General features: G+C 29.5%; 1 protein-coding gene across 3 annotated transcripts; it reads right to left on the bottom strand.

Moving 5' to 3' along the window:
• Nucleotides 1-4,130: 4,130 nt before the first annotated feature.
• LOC111033703 (putative uncharacterized protein DDB_G0282133) lies at nucleotides 4,131-22,524 on the bottom strand. Of its 3 annotated transcripts, none has more exons than XR_002604455.1 (3): nucleotides 22,016-22,524; nucleotides 4,357-13,147; nucleotides 4,131-4,272 (listed from the first exon to the last, which is right to left on the bottom strand). XR_002604455.1 is itself a non-coding variant. In XM_022314579.1 (2 exons), exon 2 carries the CDS (start codon nucleotides 13,121-13,123, stop codon nucleotides 4,418-4,420), a length of 8,706 nt encoding a protein of 2,901 aa, XP_022170271.1. In that variant the 5' UTR covers nucleotides 13,124-13,150; nucleotides 22,016-22,524; the 3' UTR covers nucleotides 4,350-4,417. The 3 variants fall into 3 exon arrangements, 1 of the variants encoding a protein (XP_022170271.1); XR_002604454.1 differs by having other exon boundaries at nucleotides 4,357-13,150; XM_022314579.1 differs by lacking the exon at nucleotides 4,131-4,272 and having other exon boundaries at nucleotides 4,350-13,150.
• Nucleotides 22,525-23,119: the final 595 nt, after the last annotated feature.

The following is a 23,119-nucleotide window of genomic DNA, read 5'->3' on the forward strand; positions in this document are numbered from 1 at the left end:
CGTCAAATTCGTCAATCGAAGTGCTAGTCGATTTTAAAACGAACGATGTACGCATACAATATAACATAATAATAATATGGAGCCGTGTGTTAAAGGTACCTACAACATGCGTTATGGTCTCTTGTTAATTTATTCAAATGTAATTCCCCGACTCGGTGGTTGACCGAGACTATCCAAGGGTCACGGACGGTATTATTTTTTTTTCCATTCCGTAAATTATACGATAAAGGTGTCCGGCCTTATAGTTACCACCCGGTTGACTCTTCGTCGCGGCAGAGACAATGCCACGCGGCGTTATACAAACGCGTAGGTACATTATATTATTTTGTTGCAAAACACATTTTGATATGATATACATCAACCATCGTTGCACAATGCGACAGCGTACGTTCCACACGTCTCTTCCGAAAGTATAGGTACAATTTTTATTCGGCGAGGAAAATCCGGAAGAAAACAAGGAAAATTAGAAATAACACCGAAAAATGTATACACATACCCTGTATATTTCACAACACATTGCAAATCAAAACAATAGTGTATTCATATAAATACCAACAAAAAAAAAACATAATAATATAATATAGGTAGGTACCAAAACTAAATAACAGTGTAAGCTACTCGTCTGTGATTTAAAAAAACACCAAAATCGATATACAATTATATAATATTATAATATATAAAAACAACTCGAAGTTTAAAATTTAAAAACAAAAAAAACAGTATAATATTTTAGTGGGTTGTTTTTTGCGAGTTTTGTTTCTTTTCCCTTAAAGTACGATATTTATACATAATATATTATATAAAATCTATTCGTGTAAAATTCTAAGCAATATAATAATGCATTTAATATAAATATATTTTTTTAAAAAACAAAAATAAATACAATGACATTTTAGTATGAGGTGTTTGTATATTGTATAATATAAAATCCAAGCCCGTACCTACGAATAATTATAATAATACGATTACGACGATATAATATAGGTAATATGTATACGCATATAACTAAACCATGTTTTTCTGTACGCGTTTAAATTCGATATCTCAAGCTTTATATAATATATAATATACTATAATAATACTACTATAATAATACTATAATATACTATATAGTGAACAAAAAGGTGAAAATTAATCGGCGTTGAAATCATAATCGCATAATACAACATCGCTCGCAATAATTATATAGCTATTAATATTCTTTTAAACGTTTAAAATCGGAACTACCCACACATAACGACGACTTAATGACGTTCCGTGTTCTGAATTATAATTACAAGACGTACAGGAGTCGCGATTTTTTTTAATTACCCTACGCGATCAAAATACGTGTTCGCAGAACAGAATAGTAATACAGGTAACATAATAAATTATGACTTATAAAGTATAGCCATATTGATGTGTACACATAGAGGTGCACGTAAATTATTTACAAAAGCTCGGTTTTTTTATTGTTATTTTTTTTTTTTGTTCACAAGCGGAGAAGTTTATCGATTAGTAGACTTTGTATAGAACTAGAAGCGTACCAATAAAGAATTGCGGCGGTGCGGTCGTTTGCGCCAACCAAAAGTTCGATGAACAAGACTAGCTAGTCAGACAAGGAGTCATTTGTCTGTAAACTTACAAAACACGATTAATTTAAAAATGATAATGATGTCCTATACTCAAATTTCTGGTACTAAAAGTCTGTCCGGGGGCGTCGTCGTTGTAAGAAACGATCTTCGTGGTACGCATTCATCAAACAGTTGGTTTAGTTACATACTTAACATTAAAATATCCATATACCTAAAATGTTATATTATAATATACTATAATATTATGTATTTTATTTTACTTTCATATTTTTATACAATTTCTTATTTCTGAGATCTCGATGAGTTTATATAATATAATATAATTTTAATGTGATCAGTCTTAAAAACAATATAATAGTTGACCTGCTTCAATTAACACCTACGGTTGAGTTAGTTATTATTTTTTTCGCCGACTTTAATTCAAACTCTTAAACTAAGTAGGTACGTAACTTAACAATGAATTGTGATTGAGATAATTTGTTATCAATTCAAAATTTATACAATTATGGTTCCTTAAAATCTATAAGTGAATACAATATATTTGGTCCATTATTATTTAAAAGTAATTATATAATATAATTTATGTACCAATGTGTAGATACATATAAAAAATATAGTAATTCTGATAAAGGCGTGTTTATTAAAATACAAATATTTAGTGACAAATACACCAAATGTACAAATGTAGTAAATTGTTTACATAACAATTAATCAGAGATTTTATATATCACACGAATATGCAGTGCCGAATAATCAAAATTCATTAAAATAGAATAAATAAATATTTTACTATACTTTTGGATAGTTGTAAATTAAATTTAACAAAACAATCACACCAACACGTAAAATATCGAATCAAGCAAGTATAATTTTTAATATTTGTCCTCTTCAACACATTATGCAAACGAATTTTTAAAACGTACATGACTAGGTATTTAACTTAGTATTACAAAAATGATCAATTAAATATACATTTTAAAAAAATCATTGAATAGATATTTAATTGGATTGAAATATATTAATTGTGTTTACTAACATTTAACCCTTAGTGTCCTTTAGCTAAGTAAAATAAACCACCAAACCGTTAAGTTAAATATCAAATAGTACGTATCAACCATATAAATTATTATTAAAAATAAAACAAACATAATTCATTAACAATACTCAGAAAATAATGTTTAGAACTATATGTTCAAAAATACGTTGCAATAATTTAGAATATTAATCATTTACAAAAATTTAAAGCTCGAGATTAATTATTTTATAAATAAATTAGAACTATTACAATTACGTTTCGTCAAAAATACCTTTGGGATTTAGCTCATTAAATCACAGCCAGTTAAATAAAAACTGAAATCATTTGGGAATATTTTTGGTTATGTTTTGTGTTAATTAATATGATGCTTAAAATGGTAATTAACTTTTAATATTATATTGAAACTGAAGAAAGATTAAAAATCTATCAATTAATGATTTTTTTATTAAATATAAAATAATTAAAATATACTGACTAGGAACACAATATAATAATTAGCAGTAAACAGACTTGGGTAATATCGGTGATTGAGAAATATTTTAGGGTATAAATTACTGTTAAAGGCCGAACGAAAGTTATTAGTAGCCACGGACGAAACGAATTAAACAATTTGCAAATTTAATCGTTCTTAATTACCATTAAGTATTGCTTTAAAACAAACAATTAATTTTAATATACTTTTTTAAATAATTGTATATTTGTACTAATTAGTAATTATATGTTACAAGTTATACACAAGGATTATATGCATGTGCATAAAACAATATTTGACTTGATAGTTTTTTTTATTATTAATATAATTGAATAGCAAACATTTCACCCGTTATAACCAATTAAGGCCAGCAAAAACTTGGCTAAAAGATTATTATTTTTAAGAGATAAACCTAAACGGATTGAGAGTGGTAATTCAAATTTTAATAAAAGCACGAGCGGTTTATTTGAACAATGTATGCCACAAAAAACGAACAAAATGGATAGATTAAAAATGTTAATAATAATATTATATAGCACGCTAAATAGTAATTTTGATTACCGTTGGACCATCATTATTTAGTGCGCCAAAAAGATGTTAGAACAAAGATGTAATGATGTTTAGTGAAGGAGGCTCAATACCCTTATCGCAGTGGTTAAAATACAAATTTTTAACAAAATAAATTATAAAATGATTCTAGTTTAAAATAATGGGTTTACAATTTACAGTCAACTGTTTCTAATAAAATACGAATTAAACTAATAATGTTTTAATCTTTGGTTCTTTTCAATTCATTTATCCGACAGTCGAAAATATTAAAAATCAACAATTTAAATTAAAATAAAACAACAAAACTACAACCTCACAAAAATAACAATATAACTATATGATTACCAACGAAACATTATACCTATTTTAAATAAAATCTTTAAAATCAACAAAAAATAAAAATATAATATAATAACTACAATAGGATCATCCATTTTTCTAATATAATACACAATATAGATTATTGATAAAACAAAAACATCATATCGAAAACCAAAATCGTAAAAATATAAAATATAAATTGAAAACAACAACTGAAAAAAAATCATGATAAAGGTTTCAAGGTTGTAATTATTATTGGTAACATAATATTTCGAAACTGTCCAGCTTACATAAAGAGTATGTTTTTTTTCTAACTCTCCCTGCAAAAAAAATTGTGATATATATATCTATGTAGCGCGTAACACGGGTTAATTATTATGACGATATAAAGAACTTGAACTCACTTGGCATATGGTGGCGATGACTGGAGTTAGTAGTAACCTTTATGGTGGTGTTGACTGCAATCTACGAGTATCGAACCCTTTTGGCACAGCGCATGTCCAGCTCCATTGGTGATTCCACCTCAGATTCGGGTATAGGAACAAGATGTTTTAAGTGTAAAGTAGTGACTCCTTTGACGGCCATTGCGTCAAGCTTCCGGTCTCTAACCAACCGGACCATCAGCTGAGGGACGCCGCCACCACCGTTGTCTTCGTCATCGTCACCGCCGCCGTTTTTGTCGGTGCCACCACCACTCTCAAACCCACTACTACTTACATAACTGGTATAGTTATTGTCCAGACCGTTTCGTCGGATAACAATTTTTGGTAATTTCCTGGAGAGTTCGTGCGAACGGTTGTCGTTTGTATCATGACCGCCGTCGTCGTGGCGTTGGTTGTGGCGATGGTCATCGATGTTGTAATCGTTTGCGGCGGGACTGGTCGCCCTCTGCAGCACTAACCGTCTGACAACTACCACCGATTTGGGAGAAGTCATAGACCGGGAAGCCGAAACCTCCCATTCACCCGGTGTTCGACTTAGTCTCACTTCCACTTTAGCTGGGCCCAGCTCTATTTTTGTATCCTTGGTCTTATTCCGGACTGCATTCATGTTGAATATCCGTCTCCAGGGCAACTGCACCTTAATAGTGTACATCGGGCTCGTCGACACTTTGCCAGCCGCGATGACGGGCTTGGCAGAGTCATCAATGCGGCCAACGATAACTACTGCTGCCTTGTCGGCCACCAATAGCCGTCGCCGTCGTCTCCGTTTAGCTTCATTCACCCTTCGAGCAAGTAACCGGCTGTTGAACTTGTCTCTGACGTTGACGCGAACTTTCGCTAGTTTTGATATAGTTTTGTGCAGAACGCTTTTGTACTCGTCCTCCAGCGACTTGTCCCAATACACTTCACCACAATGTTCGGGCGTGTTGTCTTCCGATTGAAAATCGGAAAACGGTGATGGGATAGGCGTATCGAGGAGTCCGTTGTAGTCACCACCATTTATCGCGTCACATTCGACACCGACAGAGATATTTGAAACTTCAACATCACGTTCTTCGTACAAGACGAGTTTATTGTTGTCGTTTTCTAATTTTCCCAGATTTTGAACCTCTTGTACAAAATTAGCTGGATGACCAGTAGTCTGTGAGACAGCCGTCGTTTTGACCGACTCTATTAGATTCCTATCATTCGATTCTTTTCTATATATACTTTGCCATGGTTTTAACTGTTTATAGTTTATACCGTTTCGTTTTTTAAAGATATGCTGAGTCATAATCTTTTCATTTTTCACAACTTTCAGTTTTTTATAAGGCACAGTCGATTCTTCATCAAATATATTTGTTTTTATCATATTTTTACTTTGACATTTCAACATAAATTTAACTTTCGGTAATTGTATATCCCCCGCAACACTTTTAGAATCAGTATCCTTGGTACAAGAATCGTGATTCGTTTCATGAACATTGTGTTTAGATTTCGCCAAATTTTTTAAACTAGGCATTTCTTGACATATCAATTCATCATGATTCAAAAAACTTCCAACAAAACCAGTTACATCTTTTTCTTCAACTAATTTATTCAAATTTTGATGACTTTTATATTTTACGTGGTTTAATAAATTAGGCCTTGATACAGTCAAATCTACGGCCTCGTTAATTTCATTTGAATTATGTTTAAATTCTAATTTATCTTGATTTATTGAAAAAGGTACAGATGTAGTCAAATCTTCAGAATCAGAAATTCCATTTGAATTTTGTTGAAATTCTAATTCATCCTGGTTTAATGAACTAGATCCAGATATAGTCAAATCTTCGGCCTTATCAATTTCATTTGAATTCGTTTGAAATTCTAATTCGTCTTGACCTATTGAACTAGCCAACTTGTTGGCCTCATAAATAGCATTATAATTTTGTTGAAATTCTAATTCATCTTGATTTATTAAACTAGAGCCAGGCCTAGTCAAATTTTCAGAATCATAAATTGTATTAGAAATCTGTTGACATTTTAATTTGTCTTGATTTAATGAATTAGGTCCAGATGTAGTCAAATCTTCAGCCTTGTCAATTTCTTTTGAATTCGGTTGAAATTCTAATAATTCACCTTGATTTACTGAACTAGTCAAATCTTTAATCTCGTCAATTTCATTTGAATTCTGTTGAAATTCAAATTCATCTTGATTTATTGAACTAGGTCTAGATCTAGTAAAATCTTCAGCATCGACAATTTTATTTACATTTTGTTGAAATTTTAATTTATCTTGATTTATTGAACAAGATTCGGAACTAGTCCCATTTTCAGACTCGTAAATTGCATTTGAATTCTGTTGAAGTTCCAATTCTTCTTGATTTATTGAACAAGATCCAGAACTATTCAAATCATAAGATTCATAAATTACATTGGAATTCTGTTGACATTCTAATTCATCTTGATTTATTGAACTAGGTCCAGAACTTATTGAATCTTCAACCTCGTTCATTTCATTTAAATTTCTATGGTACTTTAATTTGCCTTGGTTAATTGAACTAGATCTAGATCTAGTCAAATCTTCAGCCACGTACATTTCATTTGCATTTCGTTGAAATTCTAATTCGTCTTGATTTATTGAACAAGATCCAGAACTATTCAAGTCCTCAGACTCGTAAATTGCATTGGAATTCTGTTGAAATTCTAATTCATCTTGATTTGTTGAACTAGGTCCAGAACTTTCTGAATCTTCAACCTCGTTAATTTCATTTGAATGTATATGGTACTTAAATTCGTCAGGTTTTAATGAACTATTTGATTTTTCAATCTCCTCCGTTTCATCGGAATATTGTTGGAATTTTAATTCATCATGGTTTAATAAACTAGATTCAAAATTCATTGAATTTTCCATTTCATCAACTGCATTAGAGTTTTGTTCTCTTATTAATTCAGCGTGGCTTAATGAATTAGGTTCAGGATTAATTGAATTTTCAATCTCGTAAATTTCATTTGGATTCTGATGGGTTGTTGATTCGTCATGGTTTACTGTAACAAGTTTAGGATTAATGGAATTATCAGCAATTAAGATTTCTTTTGGTTGTTCGTCGTGATTTAATGAACTAAGTTCAGAACAAGTTAAATCTACGGCATGGACCGTTTCCTCCGAACGATGTATGGATGTTGAATCGTCGTCATTTAATAACAAACTCGGTCTAAAACTAGTTAAACCTTTAATCTCGACTAGTTCATCCAAATTTTGATGGTGAGTCATTCTAACATGACTTAATGTACAAGGTCCAGAATTGATAGAATCTTCATCTTCGTACATTTTATTAGATTTTTGTTGCTGTTTTAATTCAAAGGAATTTAATGAACTAGATCCAGAACTATTATTTTGGTCATGTTCTTTTTCATCTGTATTTTTTACAGAATTTAATATATCAGATCTTAAGTTTTCAAATGTAGCTAGAGTAGCATCACCTTGAATAGCGTTGTTCTTCGAGGTTTCAATAGGTTGACTACTTTTATCATTATTTGACTCTATTTCACCTTCTTTAACGTCTTCGGTGTTTTCTCCTACAACTATAGCAGAGTTTTCATTAATATTCGAATCATCTGGTTTGATTTTCTCATCGTTCATCGGTTCGTTGTGTTGAATCGAAACAGTCGCCAAACGATCAGCCGAATTATTTACAAGTTCTTGCAATAAAACATTATCAGTTTCTTCAACATTTTCGTCAGAAGCATCACGAAACACGTTCATATTTGATTCATCAGTAATCTCGTCAACAGTGCCCGAATTGCTATTTTTTAAATTTAGATCTTCAGCAATATCTAGACTTTTAGAAACATCACATTTAATATCATTGTGACAGAAATTGTTCAAAATATTAGTATCATTTTTTTCTACGGTGTTTAAAGTTGATAAATTATCATATATATTTTCAAAAATATTCTCAACTTCTGAGTTATTCTGATTAGAATTCCCGTGAGTATTAAAATTATTTAGATTTTTCTCACAGTTTTTATTTTCAAAATGAGTTTGTGTCTTTGAGTTTTCAAGATTTAGTTTATCTTGTACATTGTTAACAATGCAACCAATTTCAAAAATACGGTCCACATTACTTTCTTGATTAATATTTTCTGTTTCAATTAGATTATGACGTTGAGCATCATTATTACAACTTAAGTCTGATGTTTCTTCAATTTGTAACTCTTCTTGAATACCTAGAGTGTTTTTGTAATCTGTTTCTAGTTTTGCTTTGTTTTCATCATCGTTCATTTCAAATCCGCAGTTAGTTTTCGTTTGCATTTCATTCGTAAATATTTCGTTTGGGCTTGTCGGTTTTTCGATATTATCAGAAGAACATTCTATTTCTAAATTTTGAATAATCCTTGTATTAAAATCAAATGCATCCATTTTTTCCAAATTATGTATATCTCTGTTATTATTATCTAATTCAAAAATATTTTTTCTATTGATATTGTGTTCAACTTTTCCCACATTATCAGAATTAAATTTTGAATCAAAACTATGGTTGTTTCTACCTAATTCATGTTTTTTATTAGTTTCAATTGTGCTTACTTTACTTACAGGTTTTGAATTTAATTCAAAACTATTTAGTTCAAAATCAACATTTGCATTTTTTCGAATATGAAACAATTTGTTAGGATTCAAATCATTGTGTTTTATTTGGCTAATACTGTTAGCTTCAATAGATTTATTAATTACGGTTGTTTCTTTAGAAATTTCAGATTCAAGAATACTTTTTTTATCGTCAAACCCAAAATTACGATCTTCTATATTTAAATAATCAAAACTATTTTTTTTTGTACTTGATATTTCATGAATATTATTTGTGTTTTCGTGTTGAAACTTGTAAGATTCGACTTCATTCAAAAAATTTGAATTCTTATTGTTATTGTCATTATGAATTTGTGCAACATGGCAATCCATGTTAAAGTCTGAGTTTTTTACAGAATTTATAACTGAATGAATATTTTCATTATTTTGCAATTCAAATTCTTGTACATTTTCGCTCTGATATTTAAAAACTGTTGTATCTGATTTTTTATGGTTACCGGTTTCATTTTGATCTAAAACAACTGTTTTATTTTTATTTTCATCAAAATAATTTTTAATCAAAAATGTTGATTGAAAATCACACTGGAAAGGCAACTGAGTATTGTTTGATGATGTTGTATTAGTGTCGGAAGTGTTAGTTGACTCAACTTTATTTATCTCGTGATCTCCTCCAATTTGATAATTAATCCTTTCTTCAAAACATTTATCAACAATATCTTCATGGAGAGATTTGTTAGATTCGTTACTACAATGTATATCGAACCCAAACGTCGTTTCAAATTCATCAAAATTATCTTGATACTTCTGGTCATCTGTTTTCGTACTTTCTAAACAATTTAAAAAATCATTCGAGTTAATTTTATCATTTTCGATGATATTAATTTTATTAACGTTTAAATTACGATTTATATTTTCTGCCAACATCATGGTTTTGTCCTGATAATTTTCACTCATATTTGATTTCGGTAATGTATTGCGATTTTCAGGAGTACTCTTAAATTGAGTAATTTCTACATCACACTCAACAACTGCGCAAGACGAACTATTTGAGTTTCCTTTTAGTACAAACTTTTCAGACCAAACATCAAATTGGTTTAATTGAACACTATTGCACTTAGATTTTAAGTCCGTTACGTTGAATGTATTTGTAGGATGTTCTTTTAAATTGTTTTCAGTTTTATTTGTTACAACACTATCATTGTCGACACACGTATTATCGTATTTTAGCTTTTGTTTTATGACTGTATATATTTGACTTGGGTCTCGGAGAGTAGGTTTAACAATATTTAGTTTGGAGGGAGCTGAGACAGGCGCTAAAGGTTCTTTTTCTTTAAAACTTGGAAGGCCAACAAAATCAAGTTTATTCTGATCATTCTTATAACTTAATGTTTCGTTTAAAGTTGTAATACACTTAGGTTCATTTAGATGTTCAAAAATCGAACCATCAGCCCGATGTTCATTATCATCCTTTCTAAATTGCAAATACTCTTGAGGTTCATTTATTACTGGCAATTCAAACCCATCACTGAAATCAGGTATTCGATTATTCAAATTAAAAACATCTCGAGCTGGTCGGTTAGAAGGTAATAAATCGTTGGACTTCGAAAATGGAGGTATATCTTTGACAACCATTGTATGATCAGTATCATTATTTTCGTTGGAATTATTATTATTTTTTGTTGATTCTTCCAAAGAAGTCATCTGGTTTGAAAATAGCTGGTGGTGGGAATTATCATTAGGAGATGCATTTAATATTTTTTTATCAGAATGATTTTCATAACTATCAATAAAGCTCCAGCCATCAAAAATTGAATCATGATGAGAATTAGATTTACTGTTTACTGTTAAGTCCACACATGGTACATTATCTTTCCAGCGATTAGAAACATTTTTATCTGCGTTCATACCATCTAACATGTTATAATTATTTCTGTTATATAAACAAGACGGTTCCATAACCATGTTGGTGTTTTTCATAATTTTATCGAGATCGTTGGATAAGTTCCAATTTATGCTTTCAAAATCAGTTTGTGTTGATACTTTATCGTGTTTATTTTTATCGCAACCAGTCCTCTGTATGACACTTTCATGAAATCCGTTATATTCTTGTCTATGCGGTGATACTATAACTGGAAAATGTCTATTACTCGTGTCTATTTGTTGTATTGAATGTTGGTTATTCGAAACTATAGAATTATAACTATTGTTTTGATTAAATACTTTATTACACTGATTATTGATGCTGTCATTTGGTTTATGGTCACTTGTCGTAATCTTTTCGAACACGAAAGGATTACCTTTAGTTTCATCGGTAAGAGAAGAAAAATCGAGAGGTTTCATGATAACACTGTGGTCGTACAAAGACGTATTCAAATGCTGTTCATGGACACCTTGATCCAAGTTCCATGGTAATGTTTCTTCATTAGTAACATTTAAACATTTTTTGGTTATATTTTCTACAATGCAAGAAGAGTTCAAGTTATTTGATTTGATAGTTGATGCTTTGTTACTTTCGTTTAAGACAAAAGAATGAACTTTAGGAATAGAATCCTTATTACAATTGATTTTATTCATAATAGGAGGTTCAATACATTTATCTACGTGATTTTGTAAATCAAACATTTGTGGACTTTGAATATATTTTGAAGTATTTTTGTCTGAACTCTCAATGGATCGATTTGTTTGAGTTATTTGCCCTGTATAAGCTGCAGTTCCAAACGATACGCCTTCGTTTTCTTGCGATTTACTCAAGTTAAAAATCCGGTCGGCTAATCTTTCAATGAGATCTGTAGATGAAATGTCTGTGTTTTTTTTACCATACCAAGCTACCATTCCATCAAAATTAACGCTATAACTTTTTTCAGACTGGGTATTTGTTTCAGGCAATGTTTTCTTCTCAGTGATAAATGGTTTAATGATTCCAGTTTCCCGTTTAGTGTAATCTAAGGGTTCAAAATTCGATTTCGAAGGTAACTTGGGTTTATTAATTTCATTTGGTTCAGCTGTAATAACTAACGGATTTTGATTTTCTTTAAGTACTTTTTCTAAATTTTCGTAGGACACTACATTTAGTTTTTCTTGAATTTTAGTCAATGCATCTCCATCAAGTGTCATACAATCGAGTACCACAATGGGCTCTGCTGGTTCAGACGATTTTTCACCAATTTCTTCTTCTCCTTCGTCCCAAGTAGCCAAAAACTCGCGTACGTTTAAATTACTCTTTGAGGTATTTTTTGGCGTAATTTGGGGTGTCTTAAATGATTCACTAGGTATTTGTACATCTGAATAAGGCACTGGTTGGGTGTTATAGTACTGTTGTAATGAAGACGGATTTTGAATGTTTTGAGATGAAATAGGTAATCTAGAACTGTGATCATGGGATACATACTCAGTCGTAGTGTTTTTTGACGGATTATGGTAAACTGGGGGTCGATAGTCATGTACATCAGGTAAAGGTGGAATGTAATTATAAGGTATATGATGTGTAGCACTTGTAGGTTTTGAATAAGGGTTACTTTGATAGTTCGGTAATCTTTGATAATTTTTTTCCCTATTAAAATCGTGAGACACCGGACCGGTATGACGGCCAATAGGTCGTAACCTTTCGTTAGACCAATTAGGATTGGTTGCAGGTGGAATCCACAAGTTATTAGCTGGAGGACAATAATTTGCATTGTTTAAATATGAACTACTATATTTTGGTTGATAACAATTTTGTGTATCGTATTTAACTGGTAAATCATTTGGAATGTATGATAGGAACTGTTCGGAGCACGGAGTTTTCAAAGTCTTTTTTGATTTATAAGATCGATTTATTTGTTGCACTGGTCTTGGGTTATATAACACTTGTGGTGGGGATGCTTTTGGTATGTTTTGAGACCTGAGCCGACAACACGGTTGACAGCATTGCGGCAAATTCTGTCCGTACACATTTGCCGGTACATATTGATTAGTAGCTGGCGGGTATGGAGTAGGAAAGTCAAGATTATAATATCTGGAATGAAAGCCGTACAAATGTTCAAGCCGGTGGTTTGCATTCCACTGATAGACTGGTGTAGAGGGTTCGGTCGATATAAGAGAATTTTGATGTATTGAGGCAACATTATGAGGTGGAACATGGGCAGATGGGCAATTTGTAGTTCCATAATTTATTTGACCGTCTCTCAAGCTGTTTAACATAACTCCTCAGAAGGTGTACATAAGCTGCTGAAAAACATTTAAGTGAAACATAATATTAAACAACTGATTTAACTTTTTAAAATGTATGTAATGTAAGCCCTGAGTATACACCTTTTAATATATATTTAATACCGAGTATCTGAATTACAAGGAAATATAATCAATTTTAGGGTAATACGTATTTCAGTAATTAAACTAAACTATAATATTCAAAAAGATCATAATAAATGCAAGATAAGGTACTCCTGAAATAATTATTGCCGCGAGAGGTCTGCTTGGAACATGATCACTGATATCCTAATACCATTGATTATAAATACGTATAATAACCTAACTATACTACCAACAGTTGATTTTAAATACGTATAACTCATTTTTTATAGTAAATTGTAAAAAATGTTTCAAACTGTTAATGTTTTCTTCAATTTGTATTGTTTTAATTGTTTTCAATAAAAAAAAAATAAGATAATTTGGTGCTTAAAAAAACTAACTACACATAACCTATTAATTTAATACACGTTTAGGTACGTTAAAGTACGACAAAACATTTTTTACATCATGCGTTCAAAAATTTGTACACGAAGAGTATTACAATTTTAAACATTCCTCTTTATTTTCCGTATAGTTTTTGGATATTTGTATGGGAAATATGTATATCGTATATTTTACTATGTTTTATAATATTATTTTTTTCTATAAGCACATTGATTATTCCGACGAAAATGTTTTCAATATATTATCTACGTTTCCGTTTCTATGGAATAATCGATAAACATAATAACATAACCCTTCGAACCCTTCAGAAATACAAATATAATGACCAATCCAAATTTTTAATTAAACAAGAAAACTTTATATTATTATACGAATGCATAAATATATTGTGCTATTATTTTAATGAATTTAAACGACTCGAGATCAACGAACACAACAAACTAAACTAACATAATATGAGTTGAAAGCATTCAAAATAATAAAATTACACATTTCAAATAAAAATTAAAAATTAATTTTTTTACTACATATTAAAGCGTGTTGTGACTTGTGGCCGTTTGAGATTTTGCATAGTTTGAATAGCAACAAACTAATACCCTCAAATTATAAACATGCTTCATGTTCAAAACATAATTATTTATAAGTTAGCATTTACTAACTTCAAAATTTTAATAAATGTATAGTAAAAGTTTAATATATATGATTATGTACATATACGTAATTTTATATAAGCTAGGTACCTGTGTGCTTTTCATCTGTTAAATAAACCAGATCATACGCCTATACTCACAGTTAAGCAAACAGTATAAATGTAAATGTTTACTGCCAACTGTGGCTATATAATTGCTAGCGAGAATAAAATTTTAAAATTCAGATGTGTATAAAATATGTTTTGCGTAGAATATAATAACTGCATATTATATAGTTCTGTACGGTGTAAATTATTTTAAATTTTCAACAATTTTTCAATAACAGTCGTTGTTTGGTTTTTTTTTTTTTTTTGAACGTGTATTTTTCTAATGGTGAAGTATATTAATTATATAGGCTACTGTCTATTAATATAGCATGCTACACTGCATATATACATCAAAAAATTATATTTTAATATTTTGAACCACCTTGCATGCCTCTATTCCGATTTCCGGTAAATATCTTAATGACGATAGATTTTAATTTGACGCATCAAAAAAATGTTTTTAAAATTAATTTATATTAATATAAATATGAAAAATCAGTTTTAACGTTCCTCGAACAAATATTATGAAAATCAAGTTCTCTGGAGAGCATACAAATGGAGTATTATGTTAACAAGACCTTGAAATATCACAACGAACTAAATGTGTGCTTGTATATTTTTATACAATCATTTATAGGTCAAAAATATTTCCTTCGTAACTCTTTCAGAATGTTCAAAAGCTTTTTCACATTCAATTTTCGAATTATAGGTATGCCTGAAAAATGTAAGTAATTATTTCATTGCAATTTTTTAAGGGTTAATACGTTCAAAGTGTATCACATTCATACTACAAACGCTATACCTATTCACAATAAATCATAAACAACAATCGAAAATATATGTCTAGATGAATATATATACCAAGATACCTATTTTTATATCAATCATATATACATACAAATAAAATAATATACATTTGTACATTATTATTTATTATAAAGTATTATAATATACATGAATTGAACTTACTTACAAGTGTTAACGTTAGTTATAGAATACCAATAAAAAAGTTTGATAATCGTGTAATTATGTAGGTATAGGTACACGCAATTATTTGATTAAGTCATCAGTCATCCTCAATATGTACTATCAATATTTTTTCATTAATATTATTATTAATATTACATTAAAAAGCAATAATGTAATGATTATTGAAGCATTTTTTTTATAAATTACGTAACAATGTAATACGATTGCGATCGCGCATCGATAGGTAGCATTACCTCTAACGTCCAGTTGTAGGTACACACCTCGGTCTATAATAGTATATTATATTGTATGCTATACACCCACCTATTATTATTATCCGAATAAGATCAATTTTTCGTTGGAATTACTGTCAAATATTTATAAAATATACATCTAGGTTTAAAAACCAAGATAAACCTCGTTTTCTATAACGTATAAACATAATAATACCGTCATTATACGATACGTGTTTTGTGGATGTTAGTTGGCTTCATTAGTATAGTATATTATACCAACTGTACACACATTATTATATACTTATATAAGTTATAACTATATTTAAGCAGAGAAAAACAACAGCGCCTTTAGGAAAAGAAAAAACGTATTGATTTTTCAATAAGGCGATTGAAAATAAAATAGACATTTTACATATTAAAGTACCCAGAGAAATAAGTAACTATAATGTTTTAAAACTAACTAGTTAGGGAAATATGTTTTAATATGATTTTGTAGTTATAAATGACAAGTAGTGATAATTTTTTATTTGTTACAATATTTTAGTAAGTATCAATTGAATTAATTATTTTTACATAACCTAACCAGTAACCAATAAATAATTTTTATTTTTAGTACATTATATACAAAGACGTTTTGTTAATTTTACTTTATATTCGTAGACTTTAATTTTATTCACTAGATATCATCATAGTTTTAAGTAATTCATGGTTATTATAATAAAATAAAAATGCTCTAAAAAAAAATTAACAATAATAATGATAGTAAATACCTACCTAGTGATATTTTACATTATTTAATTCATAGTCTGATTCGTGAATACATTTAACACATTTAAAGTTACTTGTAATATTATGTTGTGTTTTCACGAGAAAAAATGTTTGGTAAGAACTATTGAAATCTAAATCTCAGTTCGAAAAAAAAGATGCTTGACCTATAGTTAACTTATTTTCTCTATCTCGACTGAATATAGTAAATAGTATATAATATATACTATATATACTGCCACAAGGTACTATGCAGATATGGTCTATGGGTATACCATATACTGTATAGTATATTCTATATATATGTATTACGCGTGTAACATTGCATAACCTTTTTTTTCAAACCATCGTTTATCTATTGCATAACGTAGGTACAGGTTTTTTTTTTAATACACACATCAAATCCCGGACCAAATTTCAAATATTAAAAATTAACAGTTGTAGATAAAGAAAAATACATCCTAATAAAGTATATTTCAAGGGTATTGAGAAAATTACCTATTTTTTTGATTCAACAGCGATGACATGTTTTTTTTCCAAATTTATGTTAATAAATCGTTAAGTTCACAACATTTCTTGTTTAAAATCTTTTTAAAAAGGTGTATTAGTGCTCCAAAACAAAAATTGGCAGCGAAATTGGTAGTGTATATAACGAGTAATATAATGAAATAATAAAATGTATAATATTTTTGAATTGTTGATATCATATTATGAAATACTTGAGCTGAGAATACCATAGTCTTGAACCACGAAATATGGCACTGCATTATTAATAATTAATCTTTTTGGATTCAGTTTTACGAACGGAAACGCATTGGATTGTACCTAATGGTTGTATAACAAGTACATTTATGTTTTTTCTCATATTAAAGAAGGGTTTCACATGTTTTGGGTATAAAATCGAAAAACTAGTTTAGATGCAGGGGTGCCCGCAGAAAATAAGCTCGGAGGGTGATACGTGCAAAGGAAAAGGGCAGTTTATGTATCCATGCTCAATTTCCAACGAGATTTCCAATTATTTTTCATCAAATGTGTATACCAATCTGCTGTTTTTAATATTAGGTATTAAGAGGACGTTATACCCGCATGTGTTGTCTCCGTCTTACAAAGTATGAACAACATAACAAAAACTGTTAAGCGCGGAAAGAGCCGAGAAAACTACACAGTATAATATCTAAGAACCAAATTCCCATCATGAAGAGAAGAGAATTTTAACTGTGTCGTTGAGTTTTAATTTCTTCGATAACACCAATATATCAAAAGTTATTTAAGTTTAGAAAGCGTAAAAATATCAGATTTTTTAAAGTATTAAGACTTTTTTATTATTAATGATATCAAACAAAGAAAAACGCTACATCACAGAAATTATTAACTTATACCTACATTGGGTTAGCTTTTGGTGTCCCTACACAGACTGAGTGGTTCTATCCCGCGAAAAACAGTTTTTGCTATGTTGTACATTAAACATGCAACCCAAAACTATATACATTTTTCAAAAATCATGTTGCCTTCGATAATATTTTTAAAAAATATTTAAACACTAGAATATATTTTACTCTTAAAATGATAAAATAATGAAATATTGTACTTTATTAATATATTATAGATACCGAAAAAAAACTGAAGATAATAATTTTTTAGATGGTGAAATTTGATTGTTCCTTCATATTTAACGTAAAAATAACAATTCTTAGCAAAAACAGTAAGTAAGCCTATTACTTTGTAATTTCTGGATATTGAATTTGGATATAATTATTTTAACTAGCAGGGAAGCTAGAGGGGAGTTCCCCCCACCCTTTGTCAAATTTTACCAAGTACCTATAGGAAAAGATAAAATCTAAATTTCGTGTTAATTTCAAGCACCTACAGTTATTGGTTATTAAATTACAACAAAATAGGAAAATCGTTCCATAAGAAATCGAGTGAATCAACCTATTGCTGTAAAAATTTGAAATTCAAACACTCACAAAAATTCAATATGACTATCCAGTAGAAGTTTTTTTTTATATATAAAGATAGACAAACTTCTGAGATTTTCTGTATTAAATTAATACGCAATGAAATTAAATTTTTATGATTTTCACGTATTTTGGCCATAAAAAATAATTGCGAGAATTATTGTAGATCTAGGCTCAACTTTTTTTTTAATTTCCACTAACAAAAACTTACAATAGGAATCTTATATTATATTTTCAAGCTTTTTGAAAATTTTTTTATTGATATTAATAATTTAAAAAAAAAACTAATTAACATCGAAAATTTCATAATAGTTCAACAATGTTCAACATCAGTCAAAATATTTTGAAAATTGTATGGTTATAGAATATACTAACATAAATATCCAGTGAAAATTTCATGTATCTACAGTAATTATTTTTAAAGTATCACCAAAAACCAAAAACATTTTTCCGAAAACCTAATTCGAATAAAAAATCTCGTTTTTCTTAATTTATTATTTTTATTTTTCCAAGCGCTTTTGAAAATACTGAAAATTTTAAATGTTGACCTACCGAATACACCAACTAGTAGATTTACTTTCCCACCGGAAAAGATGCTGAAGTTGAAAATCGAAGTATGATTTAGATTGTTGACGACTAATCGAGTACAATACACAGACACAAAAAAAAACACACACACACACATCATCGTATAATCAATCCATCCATATAGCTCCCGACTCTAAAACGTAAGTACCTAATTATTGTTACTTTTTTTTATACAACTTATAATGTGAAAAAGAATAATAATTTTAAATGTATTAAAACACAATTATTTCGTAAAGAAAACAAATTTTAAGAGGCATTAGACATCCACTGCATTTTGATCCCAAAAAGTCAACACTCAATATTCAGAAATAATTATAATAAGGGTTCTTATTATTTTACGGACACGAGCTTTTTATTTTTAATAATTTTTAACGATAATAATTAGATGTTAGGTACTTTAAAGATTGAACGGGAAGATGAAAAACTACAAACAATCCTTAAACGTTTTTGAAGAAATATACATGTACAATATTTTAGAAAACATTAAGTGACTAACTTTATAGAAGTAAAAGTTCGAGTAAAAGCCTCCTTAAGGTATTACAAAAAATGTCTAGACTGAAATTTTAATGCCAATCGTACCTCTATGGTGTCATTCATCAAATCACTTCATAGTTTTCTAATGAAAAATCACGATAAAAAAATGTAAACAAGCACGACAACGATTTATTGATAAATATTAAACTTCATAAACATAATAAATTGTCTTAATAATTTGCCCCCGAATTTGTCTTTACATTATACAATAGGTACCTAAACACAATAATACATCCATACAGTTTAAAGTTAGGTACTAATTAGTATTATAAACAATGAATCAATCATTTTCTAATCCCATAAACAGCTACAACAGCTCATAGCTACCTATCTAAATAATAATATTGAAACGAAGAGTTTTCGTCTGTCTGCCATGAGTATTGCGCGATATCGAATAATGCATATAGGCTACCAGAGTTAGGTTTTAAACTGTTGATTATTCACGTGTATAATACATTTTTTTCTTTGTATCAATTAAAAGCAGGCACACTCAGCTTGAAGACACAAGTCACACAAAAATGTTCTACCTTACTTTACTACTATAATAATAATAATAAAATATATTATTTAAAATCGTCGACACGCCACGATGCAATATGCATCAGCTGTTTTAGATGACAGTCAATCATTTTATTTTACCGCGGGTTAAACTATAAAATGTTTAACGAGCAATCGTTTTATTTAAATGCAACGTATAATGAAGTTATAATAATTATACAATTTATTGTCCAACCGTCGTTATATTACCAATATTTAATTTAATTTTTATGCGCAAGGCTACTAGCTATGTACGAGCTAATTAATCATAACTCTAATAAATATTTTACTTTAATTATAGGCTTATAAAAATAGGTATTAAGGTATCAACGTTAAAATTTTTATTTTGTTTGAACCTAAATATTGGTGTATCGAAGTAAATATTCACGAATTCACCTATCAACAAATTATATAACATGTGTTTTATCCACCTAATAAATCAATGCACAATAGTAATTTAATTATCATTTATTCTTACAAGTTACTATACAAATATTACACGAAATAGAAATGTGAATTCCGAGGTGAATTCATTCTTATTATTCTTTTTAAAAAAAGATACCTGGCATCTAAATATAGTATTTTATTCTGAGGAGAAAAAGAAATCTATTGGTTTCACAACCATGTATTGTTTTTATTAGTTGTTCCACAAGTTTCTATGGTAAAAGTGTTCCAAAAGTTTCAGTAGTTTCATTATTATGATCTCTAATAAAAGTTGGAAACAATTAACACTTTTTTTATTTATTAAATTATTAAATTATTTTATTAACTTATATTTTTAAAAAACTATTATTAGGTATGTTACTAAATACAAAAATATCAATAGTGTTTTACCAGTTGCTGCAGTTCACCGATGACTACATAACGGACATTTAAAATTTATTTTGATGTTTATAACTATTTTAATATAATTTACATAAATACTATTGCACCTTTTATATTCAATTATTAATTGGTTTTTATGTTTTTAATTAAAAATTAAATTTGGTAGACTGTGAACAGTACCATGGTCATAAATTACCATTGATATAGGTGAACTATAAAGTTAAATAAAGTTAAAGTAAATAAATATAAATAATTTAAGTATAGGTTTATTTAGATAAGTAGGTATGCACTAGACACAGAACGCTATACAATATTATTTAGGTTATTCAATTCACTATCCAGCATAAAATAATTATCAGGGCAATTTTACCTTACCTAATTAACTACTCAAAATTATATGTTTAAATTCATCTCTAGAATCAGATTCGAGTTAATCATAAACTATAGTTATTTATAGAGTACCAAAATAAATGAAATCTTATAAAAAGAAAACACAGTTAAATCATAAGTAATAATAAGTAATATTATTGACAGTACCCTCGACAATACCTATAACAAACTGAGCATAATTTACAGCATAGAAAAAAATAAAATTTATAAAATCTACCTAGTACAAAAATTGATTTTTACACAACTTAGTACATAACACAAATAAGCTTAGAACCAAAAACTAATTTTTACCAAAATATTTAATCTCTATATACATAACAATTTAAACAAGATATAAACTGAATATTGTTTATGCAATGATAAAATCATAACATTTGTTTACAGTAATTATAACTTGGCATTGAAGTGCTAGTGTATACAATTGTAACAAACGTTGAGCACTTGTGTACCAAGTAGGTAAAGTATAATATATTAATATTGTTGAAATCAGTAGAAATTATGATAGGTATTGACTAAGGTATGAAAAGAAAAATTGAATCAAACATATAATTCAATACAATGTAAATTCTGAATTAAATGAGATAAGTGTACTAACTATTGAAAGGTAGATTAGTAGATACCTAAGACCTACATACGTATGGTAATAGATCATAATATTATCCAAGCAGAACCTAACATAACGAACATAGGAACATCCATTGCGATAGATTTAGGTGTAAGACTTTGTCACTAAAACAAACATATGGAAGTGAGCATAAGCCGATATCAAGGCTGACTCGGGGAGGTGAGGCAAAAACAGAAGTGACCGAGTATCCACAATTGGCTCAGTAATGGGGTAAGCAATGATGACACGACTTACCTTCAACTGCTATGCGGTCATTCCGGGATTGATGGTGGCTGATCCTGGTGACGAGGGAAAAAAAACCCTCACGGACGGCGACGACGGGTTTAATGTCAACGATGAGGGCTGGTGGCCCAGTGGGCAAACGACGAAGACAACATATTTCGTGCGGCTCAAATTTCTCTCAAGCGTGAAAAATTGAAAAAAAGGTTTGAGTTACGAAAACCAAAAGGTAGGTACCTAGTACGGTCTATGTATAACTATAGACGACCACTGCGGTGGCGGTGTGCGACGTGTCTCTGTAAATTCGGCGGTGGTCGTATTATTTTCGTTATTATAATATTATTATTATTACAGTCGTTTTTATTTTTCTCTCCGCTCGCACAAAATATTTTGTCACACGCACACGCACACACACACACGGGCGTGCACACACACTACACTGCGGGGCCGCCAATGATAAGAAACGGTTGAGGCCATGACGGTTCATTGACGAGAGAGAGACAGACCGATAGTGCCGAAAAAATTATAAAAAAATAAACAACAAACAACAACAACACGTACAATTGTACGAAAGAGTGCCCCCACCGAAAATCAGCGCTGATAGCAGCGCTATCTGCTGGACGACAACGATAAACCTTTACTATAGGCCGTAGGGAATATGAAATTTTGAAATAACAGTATTTAAGATATTATGGAACTAATTCTTATACATTTTAATCAAATAAATAATAAACATAGTATTATCTTAAATATTGTGAATATTTAGTTAATAATATTATATTATGTTCATGGTCGACTATAGACGGAACTACAATAGTAGTGCAGTATGCCATAGCCCATAATATGGCTGTAAGCCTGTAACCTAAAGAGCCTTAATAATATTAATTTATAATAATCTAATACTATATTTACAATCTTTATTTATTTATGATATTAATTAATTTTTTAACTATTGTAATAACAATTATTAAGGCTCTCTAGTCTCTACATAGCTATACAGTGTCGTATTTAGAATTTTTGGGGCCCAGGTCACTCATATAATTCCGCTCTTATTTTTTTTTTGTGGCAGGAGGGACGAAGGTGGATATCTCGAGTATATCTCAAACTATAAATACCTTT

Source organism: Myzus persicae, unplaced genomic scaffold (genome assembly GCF_001856785.1).
Source record: "Myzus persicae strain clone G006 unplaced genomic scaffold, MPER_G0061.0, whole genome shotgun sequence".
Classification (NCBI taxonomy): Eukaryota; Metazoa; Arthropoda; class Insecta; order Hemiptera; family Aphididae; genus Myzus; species Myzus persicae.